The sequence below is a fragment of the Colobus angolensis genome, unplaced genomic scaffold (assembly GCF_000951035.1).
Source record: "Colobus angolensis palliatus isolate OR3802 unplaced genomic scaffold, Cang.pa_1.0 Scaffold3, whole genome shotgun sequence".
In the NCBI taxonomy this organism is placed as follows: domain Eukaryota; kingdom Metazoa; phylum Chordata; class Mammalia; order Primates; family Cercopithecidae; genus Colobus; species Colobus angolensis.
Window position 1 is genome coordinate 24,299,989 of NW_012116265.1, and position 14,449 is coordinate 24,314,437.

Sequence of the window (14,449 nt, forward strand, 5' to 3'; positions counted from 1 at the left end):
CTGAGGCAGGAGAATGGTGTGAACCCAGGAGATGGAGCTTGCAGTGAGCCGAGATCACGCCACTGCACTCCAGCCTGGGCAACAGAGTGAGACTCTGTCACAAAAAAAAAAGAATAGCAGAGAGAGTGACTGAAGCCTCCCACTACTGAGCCTCTCCTCTCTCACAGACAGCAGGAAAGCCAGAGAGCACGAGGCTTCCGTCTTTCCCTCCCTCCCAAGTACACTGCATTGCAGAAGAGCAGCTGCAGATACTGCCCAGAGCTCACTCCTTTCATTTCCACAATAGAAAAATTGTAGGGACAGAATCACCAAGGGCTATGGGGAGCTCAGATGCCCAGCTGGGAGCACCCAAACCTTGCATACTTACTCCAAAGCAAATGATGCCAGCCAATCTGAGAGAGGACTCACAGTGGCCATTCAGTTAGAAAACAGCCATTGAAGAGCAGGACAGAGCAGAGAGTAGGATAGGCGAGTCCCCAGAGAACACAATGGAGACTGTGTTCTGAGCACAAAGCATGCTCCATCCACCCGCATCTTATCACACGTCCTTGCACCTGATGGGTGATGGGGGCATGGGGACCAGTTCTCCCATTGAAAAGATGATAGTAGAGGCTCCCAACACATGCAAGAGATTAGACCGGTCACTTCCTAGACAAGTCCTTCCTGCACATGAATGGGTCAGGCCCTGCTCTTGCCATCATTGACAAAATTAAACATTAAATTTCATAACTGCATAACTGAGATTGTTTACTCACTGCAAATTATATGCTACCTGGGCCTCCCACAGGAAGGCAGAAGTAGGGTCCCCTTGGGAAGCTGGCGGCTGGCTGCTGCTCACTGGGGCGCCAGCTTCTACCTCTCCCAGATCTTGATGTGCTGAGAACCTTAATGCCCACAGAGGATACGCCAGTGGGGGAGGGGCGGGGCGGACCAGCACAAGCCCATCGCTCTACTCAGACAGGCAGCAGCATTTCTCCTCTACAACTTCAAGGCTCCCTGTAATCCAGAGTTTCTAATTTGAAAAGGAATTCCCTTTCCTGCTTGTAGATTCAAAGAAGTATTAGCCTGTCAGAGACTGAGAGCTCTTAGAGATATACAAGGCTCATTTGATGGTTCTAAAAAGTTTCCTACCCCCAGTTGGTACCGTTCTCTCCCAACCTTTCCCTTTTCTTACAAATATCATGCCAAGGGTACTGACATTGTCCCAAAACCTAGGACCACAGCACAGGATACAGGTTCCTGTGCATTCCCCCTACTAGATACTCTGTCTTGGTGAGTAGAGCCAGCACCAACTCCATACATGAGTGTAGAACAACACTTATCTCACTGTCCAATTAAAAAGAAAAAATAAGATTTCAAAACTTACTACAAGGTTATAGTGATCAGGAGAGTGTGGTACTGGCATAGGACTAAACATACAGATTAATGGAATCGAATTGAGAATCCAGAAATAAGCTGATTTCTGACAAGAGATCCAAGACAATTCAAGATGGAAAAATAGTCTTCTCAACAAGTAGTCCTCAGATAACCAAATATATGCATGAAAAGGAATGAAGTCATAACAAATAAAAGAGAAAAAAAGATAAATTGAACTTCAAAACTAAAGCTTTTTGGCCAGGTGCAGTGGCTCACGCCTGTAATCCCAGCACTTTGGGAGGCCAAGACAGGCAGATTGCTTGAGCTCAGGAGTTCAAGATCAGCCTGGGCAACATGGCAAAATATCGTCTCTACAAAAAAACACAAAAATTAGCCCCACATAGTGGCATGCACCTGTAGTCCCAGCTACTCAAGAGGCTGGGGTGGGAGGATCGCTTGAGCCCAAGAGGCTGAAGTTGCAGTGAGCCAAGATGGTGCCACCGCACTCCAGCCTAGGTGACAGAATGAGACTCTCTCAAAAAAACAAAAAAAAGAAAGAAAAGAAACGAAAAGAAAACAAAAACCAAGCTTTTGTGCTTCAAAGGAAATTATTGAGAAAGTCAAAAGACAACCCACAGGATGGGAGAAAATATTTGTGAATCACATATCTGATGAGTCTTGTATCTAATGCCCAGTGGCTCCCGCCTGTAATCCCAGCACTGTGGGAGGCTAAGGCAGGCAGATTACTGAGGTCAGGAGTTTCAGACCAGCCTGGCCAACATGGTGAAACCGCATCTCTACTATAAAAATACAAAAATTAGCCAGGCTTGGTGGTACGTGCTTATAATCCCAGCAATTCCAGAGGCTGAGGCAGAAGAATCACTTTAACCCAGGAGGCAGAGGTTGCAGTGAGCCAAGATGGTGCCACTGCACTCCAGCCTGGGTGACAGAGTGAGTGAGACTCTGTCTCAAATAAAAAAAAAAAAAAAGAAAGAAAGGGAGAGTCTTGTATCTAGAATACATAAACAGCTCTTGTAATGAGTAATAATGTAATTGAAAGAGCTCTTTCAATAATGAAAAGGTAACTGAATTAAGAAATGGGAAAAGGATCTGAATAGACATTTCTCCAAAGATATAGAAACGGCCAAAAAGCACATGAAAAGATGCTTGACATCATTAGTCATTAGGGAAATGCAAATCAAAACCATAATGAGATACCACTTCACATCCACTAGAAACGATACTAATAAGAAAGATGGAAAATAGCAAGTGTTGATAAGGATGTGGAGAAATTGGAACCTTCATACATTGCTGGTGGGAATGTAAAATGGTTCAGCTACCTTGGAAAACAGTCTGTCAGTTCCTCAAAAGCATAAACCTATAGTTACCATATGACCTAGCGATTCTACTCCTAAGTATACGCCAAGAGAATTGAAAATAGATACCCCCCCCAAAAAAATGTATGTAAATGTTCACAATAGTACTATTTATAACAGCCAAAAAATTGGAAACAGGCCGGGCATGGTGGCTCACACCTGTAATCCTTTGAGAGGCTGAGGTGGGCATATTACTTGAGCTCAGGAGTTCAAGAACAACTTGGGTAACATGGCAAAACCCCATCTCTACCAAAAGTACAAAAATTTAACCAAGTGCGATGTTGCACACCTGTGGTCCCAGCTATTCAGGAGGATGAAGTAGGAGGATTGATTGAGCCCGGGAGGTGGAGGTTGTAGTGAGTCCAGATCACGCCACTGCACTCCAGCCTGGGCAATAGAGCAAGACCCCATCTCAAAAAATAATAAAAAATAAAAATAAAAATATAAACAACACAAATGTCCATCAGCTGATGAATGAATAAATAAAATGGGATATATCTACACAATGGAATATTGTTTGACAATAAAAAGGGATGAAGTACTGATTCATGCTACAACAAGGCTGAGCCTTGAAAACATTATGCTGATTAAAATAAGCCAGGCAGAAGGACCACATATTATTATTCCAATTGTATGAAATGTCCAGAATAAGCAAATCATAGAAATAGAAAGTTAGACTAGTAGTTGCCAGGGACTGAGGAGAGAGGTAATGGGAAGTGAATGCTAACGGGTACAGGATTTCTTCTTGGGTGATAAAAATGTTCTGGCATTAGATAACGATGACGGTTGCACAACTCTGTGAATTTACTAAGAACCACTCTATTGCATATTTTTAAATGGCAATTTTTATGGTGCACAAATTATATGTCAATACAGTTATTATTTAAAAGAATAAATAAAAACAGGTGGCCAGTCCACAGACCACAGTTTGCCAATCTCTGAAAGAGTTCAACTCTCCAGTTTACAGTTGAGCAAATCAAGAACCTAAAGAGGAAGAAAACTAACATCTGCTAAGCAACAATTATGTGCTAAATAGAAGACATTTTGTATAAATTTTCATTGTACATTAACTGGTTGTTTGGAACAAAAGCCATTCACTGAAAAACACATGTAAAACAAGTAGTAAGATGCTCAGGACACAGTAGATGTTCACACTGTAACAATAATATGTTTTTTGAGCATGTAACAAAAAAGGAAAAAGAAAAGCAATAAGTGCCCAACAGTGGGGTCCATTTACCATTTATGCCATCTGTACATAAAGGATGGGCTTGAATTTTTAGCTTTAACTGCTTTGGACTGCTTTAAAAAAAAAAAAAAAACTAGCATTGTCCACAGACCAAAAGGCAGGAGGTCTTTATAAAGCAGGGCACCATCCACTAAACACACACAGAACACACTTTTTCTGCAGCATCCAAAGGGGCCAACTGTGGCTGAAGAAGCTCAGAAACATTCCAGCTCACAGATGCACCCCAGGTCTCAGTACTTCAGCCAGAGAGTCCTCTACACTGTCTGAGAGAGCCACACTGTTGCTCTAGGCAAGATCTTTCCACATGAAGACAAAAAGGCCCATGGCCCCTGAACTCCTGTTAGACCTCCAGGCTCATCAAAGATAGGACAAACCCCTTCCACCCTATGAGGATGTCCAGCCTGCCAACGTTTCATCAGTCCAGGCCAACAAAGGTTCACAGTTCATGTCAAGCATCCAGACCTTCAGTACTTGCTGGGAATGTGAAAGAAGAAAGACCAGACAGTAAACCAAGGTGTTCCCAGGGCAAGCTAGTCACACGACTCAAGTCTACAGGGGCTACATCAGGAAGATGCGGTTCTATACTGTGGAGTTGGGGAGCTAAAAAGGAACAATTAGATCTGCTTCATAGCTCAACTCCAAGCACTTAGGAAACAAGTGTGTATTTCCCTAGGTTTTAGGAAATACAATAGTAAGAATTACAGAAATGACAATAGAGCCCACTGCCTTTGTCAAAAAGTCACAGAACATTTTTTAAGCTTCCAACTTCAGAACAAAGCATCAACAGGAAGAAATTACATCTCCCCAGATCCCTATACACAAGGGATCCATGTACATAGAACCCTATATGCAATGACCTCAGGACATTAAAAAATCAGGTACGTGTGTGCACTGTTCAGAGGGAAGTAGTGGTTAGAATGAGAAAATGGGAAAAGTGGTGGTGCCCATACAGCCATATCAAGAAAGATTGTTCCTGGACCATGGAGCTCAAAGACAGGAAACATAACACATTTTTTTCTACACAGATATAACATAATGAATAGAGTTTTCTATTCTATATTATTAGAACTATAATCCATCTACACAAAAAATTAAAATGTCTTGGGAGTGAGTCTGATAACAAACCAATAATCAACCACATGGTTGCTCAACATTTATGGAAAGCGACGTGGTAGTATGCATCAAATGCCTTAAAAAATACACGGCCTTTTGACACAATAGACAGTTGCTGGAAAGTTAATCCCCAAATTTTCAGGATTCATGATACATTCATACAATGAAATACAATGCAGACACTTTTTAAATGAGATAGTGCTGTATGTAACTTACTGGGAAATAAGCCCATAATATAATTAGCTAAGAAAATACTATAAAACAATATATGACATTACACCATTCTTGTCCTAAATAATGACAATAAGTACGCACAAGGAAAAAAAATCTAGAGGGTTAGACTTAACTGTTGCTATTTCAGGGGAATGAAATCACTGGCTTAATCTGTCTACTTTATATACTTCTTGTCAGAATTTTTTTAACAGAATATGTATAGCTTTTCTATTTAGAAGAAAATGAAAATATTTATTGTCTTAATTATTTGGTTAATTAAATTCCTAATGCACAGACATACACAAATACATAAAATAAGCCTCTACAACACATGCCTTTAGACGGTGCATAGTGTGGCTATGTCATTTGTTTAAGCAATTTTCTAGTATTGGGTATTTTGGTTGTTTCCAAATTTTTGCCACTATAAACAGAACTTGGATTGTAATCCTTGTGGCTAAATAGTTTCACATATTTTTAGTTACTTCCTTAGAATAAATTCCTAGAATTGGAATTGCAGGCCCAAAATATGGACACGATTGAGGACTTTTGACCCATATAGCAAAATTATCCCATTAAAAAGTCAGTGCCAATTTACTTTCCAAACTGCAATGGAAGGGTACCCTTTTCCCTTTATCTGACCCTGAATATCATCATCTTTTCCCAGTTTTTCCTAATTTAGTAAGCAAAAGCATTCATCATCATTTTTATTTGTATTTCTAAAATGACAAAAGAAGGTAACATCATTCGGATTCACTTATTGACTATTTATTATTATTGTATGATCAGTTTATTGCTATCTCTTGCCCACATTTCTACTAGGATCTTTTTCTTTCTGAATTGTAAGAGCTCTTTACATAAGATTAGCTCTTTGTTGTTAAGGCTAATGTGTGTTGTTTGCTTTTAGTTTAATTTTTCTCTTTTCAGAAATGAGGTCTTTCTATGTTGTCCAGGCTGGAGTGGAGTGGCTATTCACAGATGCAATCATAGAGGAATACAGCCTTGAATTCCTGGGCTCAAGCAGTCGTCCTGCCTCAGCTTCCCAAGTAGCTGGGACTACAGGCTTGTGCCACCATGCTCAATTCTGCTTTTAGTTTTGTTTAAGGTGTCTGTGTTCAAAAACTTAAAATTTGTATATATTTTCCTAACAATAAAAGACATTCAGAATTCCAAATAACTGACTTATAAATGAGCTTTTGAAATATCATTGTTTGAATGTTGTCTTTTATATAGTTACTTTATCATATGTCTTAATCTCTTTTCTGCATGTAAACTCCTTGAAGGCAGAGGTCATGACATTTTTTTGAATCCTCCCTAGCAACCAGTACACAGCCCACAATATAGCAGAGCTCAAAAATGTCTGGGATGAAAAGATATTGTGCCTGGGGATTTGCTTTGAAGCAATCCAGTTTGGGGGCAGGAGATGGAAATTGAGGTAAAAATGAAACAGAATTGGCCATTTGTTAATCATTGCTGAAGGTGGGTGATGGGTATATGTTCATTATATTATTATTTCTACCTTTTTGTATTTTTTTAAATTTCTATAATCAAAAGATTGTGTTTTTTAAAATGTTTGTTTCATTGATTGGTCAATAGCATTAGAAAGAGAACTTCTGCAACAACAATGGTGATAGAAATGGAATACATATCTATCAAGGCCACTTCTATAGCCCAAAAAAGTTAAGAGCACAGCCTTCAATATTAGGCAGGCTTGAGTACAAACTGTCTTAGGCCCTCGATATCAGGCAGGCTTGAGTACAAACTGTCTTAGGCCCTCGATAGTAGGCAGGCTTGAGTACAAACTGTCTTAGGCCCTCGATATCAGGCAGGCTTGAGTACAAACTGTCTTAGGCCCTCGATATCAGGCAGGCTTGAGTACAGCTTGTCTTAGGCCCTAGATATTAGGCAGGCTTGAGTACAACTTGTCTTAAGCTTAGGGACCTCAAGTCAGCTATTCAACGCCACTGAAACTCCATTTTTCTTTACAAATAAGGGCATTAATAACTATCTCAAAAGGTTGTAGTAAAGATTAATGGGTGTAAAACACAGGGCCTAGCACCTGATAGCACTCAATAAAAAGCGGGCATCATTGTCATTCAGCGATACACACACTTGTCAAGCTCCAGCCAACACAGCCTGATGGTGACAGCCCAACACCCTTCGACTGCAGCTGAGATTTCAGTTAATTAGCTTGGGCACCAGACAACTGCTTGGCAGAGGACTTGATAGAACAGATGTCAGGAGTTGTGTTCCAGATACCCAGAACAGAAAGCAGATAAGACCATAGCAAAGGACAAAGCCTATAGCTCCTGACCTTACTCAACAGGTCCCCAAAGAGGCTAAATTCCACATCTCAAGGAGGCAATCGAGAAACAAGAGTGATGAAGTCCTTATGAAAGTGGTTTGAAACTTTGATCAAACATTGGTATCACCTGGGGAGCTCGAAAAAACACAATGTCTGTGTCCCACTCCCAGATTTTGATTTAACGGTCTGGGATATGGCCTAGGTTTCAAGACCTTTAAAAGTCTAACATGATCTAATGTACAGCTTTAGTGTCACTGCTGTAGAAGAAAGCTGAGCCACTCCTGTGTGTGAGTTGGGGTTGGAGGTAGGGAGGGAAGAGGACAAGGGAAAACAAAGGGAAAGAACAGAGGCCAGCGAGTCCCACATGAAGCCCATTAAAGCCAAGTCAGTCATGTGGTCTCAAGCTGTGTCCCATGCCAGACAAATCCAATTCCATTAGAGTCCCATCACTCCCCACATAAGCTTCAAGAGAGGGTTGCTGTGTAATCATTCACAGAGCTAAAACATGTGACTAATACAGGGATGCGTGCATATCAATATTCTAAAGAATATTAAAACAATGTAGTTTATCTCTGGGTTTTGGTCTTAGGGGGGAAAAAAAAAACACCCAGCTAAGGGATGGAGGTTGGGGAAAGGAGAAAACATCCATCTCCCGGCATTCTGGCAGCCTGTCAATGTGACTGAAGCACACTCAAAGAGGCAGCCTTATTTTGTGACGTTATTGCAGTGTCTTTGATCAGCGGGAAAAGCACATCCATTTCAATCACTGTAGCTGGGATGGACCCGCTGTCTGCCTGTCTGGCTGCCCACCAGGGTGAGCTAGCCTTCAGCCTATAGACACATGGCAGTGCTTAGCATGTCAAACAAATGAGGGGGTTCTTGACTATCTACACAACTTTTGCTGAACATTAGGGACTCTCTCGTTTAGCAATTTAGCCTGGACTAATCTGGAAGTTCCTTTCCCCCAGTAAACACCACCTGGTCTGGCCTGGCCTCATCAAAACAAAAGCTAGCCAGTGGGCTGTCTGTCATGAGGTAGCCATCACTTCAGAATCAGGAGGGCAGGGGTCAACCGTTCCTATAAGCAACACACCCAGGATTACACAAGCCTGGAGAAAGAAAGAGCCAATGGCAACAAACTCCACTCTCCTCCTTTACCTTCACCCTGTCTCAGCCCCAAACTGATCTGAGAGAAGTCTGATTCCTCCATGCAGACATGAATTCTTAGCAATGCAGTTTTAAATATATACAAAGATCACCCACATTCTTTTTACCAGAATAAACAGTTTTTTAAAAATTGATGGAAGAGTTCATCCATTTTCCAACTTGGGGATTTTCAACAGAAGCTTTGGTGGGTTTTTTTCTTTTTTCTTTTTTTTTGCTCTGCCTCCCGGGTTCACACCATTCTTCTGCCTCAGCCTCCCGAGTAGCTGGGACTACAGGCACCCGCCACCACGCCTGGCTAATTTTTTTGTATTTTTTAGTAGAGACGGGGTTTTACCGTGTTAGCCAGGATGGTCTCGATCTCCTGACCTCGTGATCCACCCACCTTGACCTCCCAAAGTGCTGAGATTACAGGCGTGAGCCACCGCACCCGGCTGGGTTTTTTTTCTTAAGTGGCATAGTGGTATCGACACGATAGAAAGATATGAGTAGTAGAACTACAGTAGAGATGGGAATAATGATGATGATAATGAGAAAACTTTATATATTATCTATGTGTTCCAAGTGTTTCATGTGTGTTAACTGATTTTATCTTCATTACAACCTAATGAAGGAAGTTATAATAATGATCATTAACAATAGTAATTATAGGAATATGTAATATATAACAATTATTATGACATATAGTAATACTGAACAACAACAGAAAAGCAATCATAATAATCAATCTCCACTTTTCAGATAAGACACCCAGAGAAGCTCGGGGACTTACCTGAAGGGTGGGGGGCTGAGCTTCGTGCCAGGTGTCCGGCTCCAGGAACAGCACTCTAACCCGAGCACCAGACTGCCTCCTTCCGGAGCACACCTCAGAGCCTCCTTTAAAGCTGCCAGCTCAGAGAGCCAGCAGAGTATAGAGGGCTCTGGACTCAGGAATTTGTGAGTCTGAACTCCAGCTCTGCCACTCCACATCCCACGCCTGTTGCATCCTCTATAAATGGGGATAATGACACCTACCTCACAGGCTTGTGGTAAGGTTTAAATGATAAAATGAATTAAAAGCACCTCTCCCAGGGTCAGCAACGAAAGTCGGTTTAACCTGGTGACTATCAAGCCTGGCTGCCCATTTGAATCAACCAGAAAACTTTTTAAATGCTGATATCCAATCCCCAACCTCCTTATCCCTCTACATTTCTACCTCAACAGAAAGTTAGTCTCAAATCAGTAATCCACTGTGTCCCACCTGGATAGGAAACCTGAAGCCCCTCAGACCAAAGACCAGCCAATATACCCTTTGCCACATTGATCGAGAATTACAGGGAAGCTTTTAAATCCCTGAAGCCTCTGCCCCTGGCTCTAAGACAGCAGGAATCCCCCCAGATGTTGTCTGATTGGACAAAGGAAGTTGCAGGGGCCAGGACCATTCCCAACAACTTGGCTAAGCTCACCCAGCTGGCACCATATCTGACTCTCACAGAAGCTGCCCACCTCCCACCTCAGCCACAAGCCCCTGCATAGGACGAAGCAGCCCAGAAGCTTTCCTGAGAAGCACCTTTCTGTCCCACCATTGCCTGTGTTTTAGAAATAGTCTGTGCCAAGGCCAGGTGTGATGGCTCACACTATAATCTTAGCACTTTTGGAGGCTGAAGCAGGAGGATCACTTGAGGGCAAGACCTCGAGACCAATCTGGGCAATGCAGCAAGATCCCTGTCTCTAAAAAATGTTTTTAAAATAAGCTGGGTTTGGTGGCATGTGCCTATAGTCCCAGCTATTCAGGAGGCCTGGGTGGAAGGATTGCTTGATCCCAGGAATTCAAGGCTGCAATGAGCTATGATTGTGCCACTGCACTCCAGCCTGGAGTGAGACCCTATCTGCAACAAAGTGAGACGCTGTCTTGAAAAAAAGAAAAGCAAAAAGAAAAAGTCTGTGCCAAGATCAACACAGTCAGCATTACTTTGACAATACACTAACCAGAAGACCATCCAAGATGAGAGGTAGGACTGCCTGACTTAGGTTTTAAAATCTTAGTATATGCATACCTGTATGTGTATATACACACACACACACACTCCAAGAACCGTAGTACACTTTGTGCTCAAAAAGGACTCTGCTTCGTTCAAGGACTGGGTATAGAAAGCAGGGAGGGCAGGGGGTAGCAATAAACAGGGAAGGGAATACCGGGGTTGCCCATGGAAACTGGCAGGAATAAGAAAAATAATCAGCCCACATTTGACAGAAGAGAAAAGCACAGCTCTGGCCCTCAGAGGAGACAGCCAGCAGGGAGGATGGGGACCAAGTAATGCCAGTGTCCTGGCTCAGGCTTCCATGCATCTTTTCAGGACCTACTGCCAGTTGGCAAGAGGTGGCGTGGGGGGCTGTAGAGGGGAGGGGAGGGGGAAGGCAGCACGGAGGAGAGTTGAAGAGCCACTCACTCGACTGTTTCCCAGAAAGTGAAGGCGCCAAGCAACCCTCGCGCTCTCAGGACACCTCCCCTCCGCTTCCGTCCAGGAAAGAGCCCAAGAGGATTGTCCAAGGACTCACCTGGGTAAAGGAGCCGTCCTCGCCACACTCTGGGACAAACACAGCTTCCTGAGGCTTCTTGGCTTGCTCAAGGGCTTGAGCCCGCTCCAAGCGACACTTGCTCTGGCCAGCATCTGAAAGGAGAGAGGAGCGGATTTCATATTTCACTTGGATTCGACACTGGGGCCGAGGGACAAAATGGCTGAGAAAACCACTCCACCTGTGCGGGAGCCCACACACAACCAACTGGCTTCTCCAAGCCTGAAAGGGCCGTGGCTAGGGGCTGCTGCACAGCCCCCCTTCCCTGTATGTCAGTCATAGAAAAGCGGAGGAGTCATGTTTTTCCCAAGTTCTGCCTGTCTTTTCTCCCAAATACCTCTACCCGCGCCCCATAGAAAATAAAAAATGTTTTACTTCCATGATTTTTCGCTGGGTTTATTCTAAAAGTAGTAAGCCCAACGGGGGTTCAACCATGTCTTATGGTTCAAGAATTGCAAGTATTTTCTTTAGAAAATCAGAGGCTCTAGCGCAGCCTGCTTAGCCACCTACAATTCCTGGGATGGCTCTAAGCAGTCCGGGACTACTAATTCAAATATGTACAGGATTCAGGAAAAAGATACAAATTAGAGAAACCAGCTGGATATGAGAAGAATGACACTCAGTTCTGAGAGGCTATAGGGAGTGCTGTAAGACTGTGGCAAACTGGAGAAAAGGCTCCCCTTTAAAGGGGTAGCTGTTATGCAGGTCTAGTCATGTGTTGCTTTGTAGGAACACAGACCTAATGTTACCAGACTTTCCAATTTTGGAACAGAAGGACAAAAAGTCAGATTTTTTTTCACTGAATCTCCCAATTTTTAAATGTTATCCCAAATGTTTTTTGCTGTTTTTAAACAGGCAAGGAGACCAAACAAAACATATCTGTTGGCCAACAATTTGGAATCACTATTCAGGAGCCAGCAATAATGTCTTGCCGTTTTAAGCATCTCCATAAAAAGAAAAAGGAAAGCACTCGCCAGATAGCAGCACATCTCTTTAAGCCCTAGCTTGGGGGCAGTGTGTGAAAGACAGAAAAATGCTCATTCCTTCAGGTAGACCAGGCCTTCTTCCTTCCACCCTGGTGGAAGGGGTGGAGAGACAGGAAAGCAAAGTGAGTAGACAGATTTATTCCAAGCTCCCCTGCTGCAAATGCACAGTGAGGGAGCTGGGGTGCCCAGGAAACTCTCCTTGGCTGGGCAGGGGGTGCACACACTCACCTTTGCATCTACCTCGATGCACCACACCCAGGGTCTGGTCTCGGCACTTGGCTCGCTGGTACTCACACATGGACTCGTAGGACCTGCCATCAGAGGCACAGATGGGTTTGGGTTGAGTCCTGGAGCAGTGGAGGTTGCACTGAGGGTCACGGTCACTTATTAGAAACTAGGTTGGAAAAAAGTGAAAGGGTACAGAGGTTACTTTTGCAAGAAAAGTAGGGGCGAGTCCATGACTTACAGTACTTGTTTGCCTTTAGAAAGTAAGTCCCGAATAAACCCAAATAAAACCCTGAAAGTGAAGGCAACGGAGGAGCCACAAAGTCTAACCAAGGAAGGCATCACCTACGCCTCATACGAACAATAATGTCTAACAATTACTGACCATTAACAGGCACTGTGCCAGGTAATTCGCATCCAGGACCTCAGTCCTCACAACAACCCTATGAAATAGGAACTCTATTCTGTAGACAAGGAAACCGAAGCCCGGAGACATAACTTGCCCAGTGTCACATAGCTATAAGAAGTGGAGGCTGAATTAGAATCTAAATCTGTCAGAAGTAAAGTCAAAGCTTTACCCTCTAGGATGTCCAGTCTCTCCATCCATGCAGACAGCCATGCAGCCTCTATTTGGGTGCATCCTCAAATCAGGAACATACCCTCAATCTCCAAATTCCATCTCGGGAAAGTTTTATGTATTAGATGGTATTGAGCTCCAAATCTATCCTCCCTCCAATTTTTGCCCACCTCTCTCTGGCAGAATACAAGTTAAATAATTTTCTGTGAGAAACAGATTTCCTGATTTTTAAAATAACAATAATCAGCTTGGAAAATGTTGAGTTAAGCAGATTTTCTTGGTGAAGGGCTTCTCAGGTGACTCTAATACATTCTTATGCATTGTGAACCTCCAAGATGCATAGTAAATTAAAGGTAGCTACAAATTATTTGCTACTCCTCCCATTGAGCTATGGAGTCTAATTTCCTCTTCCTTGAATCTGGACTGGCCTCAGGAACTTGCTTGACCAAGAAAATGCTATGGGAGTGGTGTCTGGGGACTTCAAAGTTAGGTTACACGAAGCCTTGCAGCTCCTTCCTGGGCCTCTTGTAACACTCACTCTTGAGGAAACCAGCTGCCGTGTAAGAAGCCTAACAACCCTGAGACCATCACACTATGAGGAAGCCCAAGTTTACATATGTCAAAACTATGCAGAGAGAGAAACGCCCAACCAGCCCAGGCACAGAGACATGTTGAGTGAAGAAGCCTTCAGGTGAGTCTAATCCCAGCTGTCATCTAATTGCAACTCACAGAGATGAAAATAAACAATTGCATGAGAGACCCCAAAGTCAGAACCACCCAGCTGAGCCCAGTTAACCCACAGAACTGAGAGAGATTATAATAATAAATTGTTTTAAGCCGTTATGTTTTGTGGTAGTTTGTTACACAACAATCAACCAGATCAAGGGGCATATACAATGAAGGATCTTCCAAAGTTACTTAACCACGAACCCCTATATCAGGGAACCCCCTGTTAACAACAACAGAATACAGTTGGAAAACAATAATTGGGCTATTACAATCCATGAGCTTCTGTTCAATGACGACTCACGGTTAGACTGTACGGGCCTTGAGACCTGGGTCCACTCTTATCTACTCCCATATAGCAGAGTCCTGGGCACACAGAATGAGGCTCTTCATCAGATTGGGTTGAGGGAATGAATGTCCCACAATAATGAATGGCAATGTCATGAGCACACATCAGGCTATCGGTAATGGTAGAGATGACTATGTCATCAAACCAAGCTTGTAGAGGTTTTGGGAAGGCGTGAATATAAGCTCTGTCTCAGATGTATTTGTGGGCCCTTTGTGTGAAGCAAACAAATGAGAACTTGTTGACCCTTTTCCAGAACAGCA

At 43.1% G+C, this 14,449-nt stretch overlaps 1 protein-coding gene across 4 annotated transcripts in view; it reads right to left on the reverse strand.

Annotated features, from left to right (window-relative positions):
- SMOC1 (SPARC related modular calcium binding 1) overlaps nt 1–14,449 on the reverse strand; it is a 150,451-nt gene that overhangs the window by 67,572 nt on the left and 68,430 nt on the right. For all 4 annotated transcript variants that reach the window (XM_011949660.1, XM_011949659.1, XM_011949658.1 and 1 more), the window contains exons 2-3: nt 12,541–12,706; nt 11,309–11,421 (exon numbers count right to left, since the gene is read on the reverse strand). In XM_011949660.1, the coding sequence (XP_011805050.1) occupies nt 11,309–11,421; nt 12,541–12,706 (279 nt within the window). The remainder of the gene's footprint in view (nt 1–11,308; nt 11,422–12,540; nt 12,707–14,449) is intronic.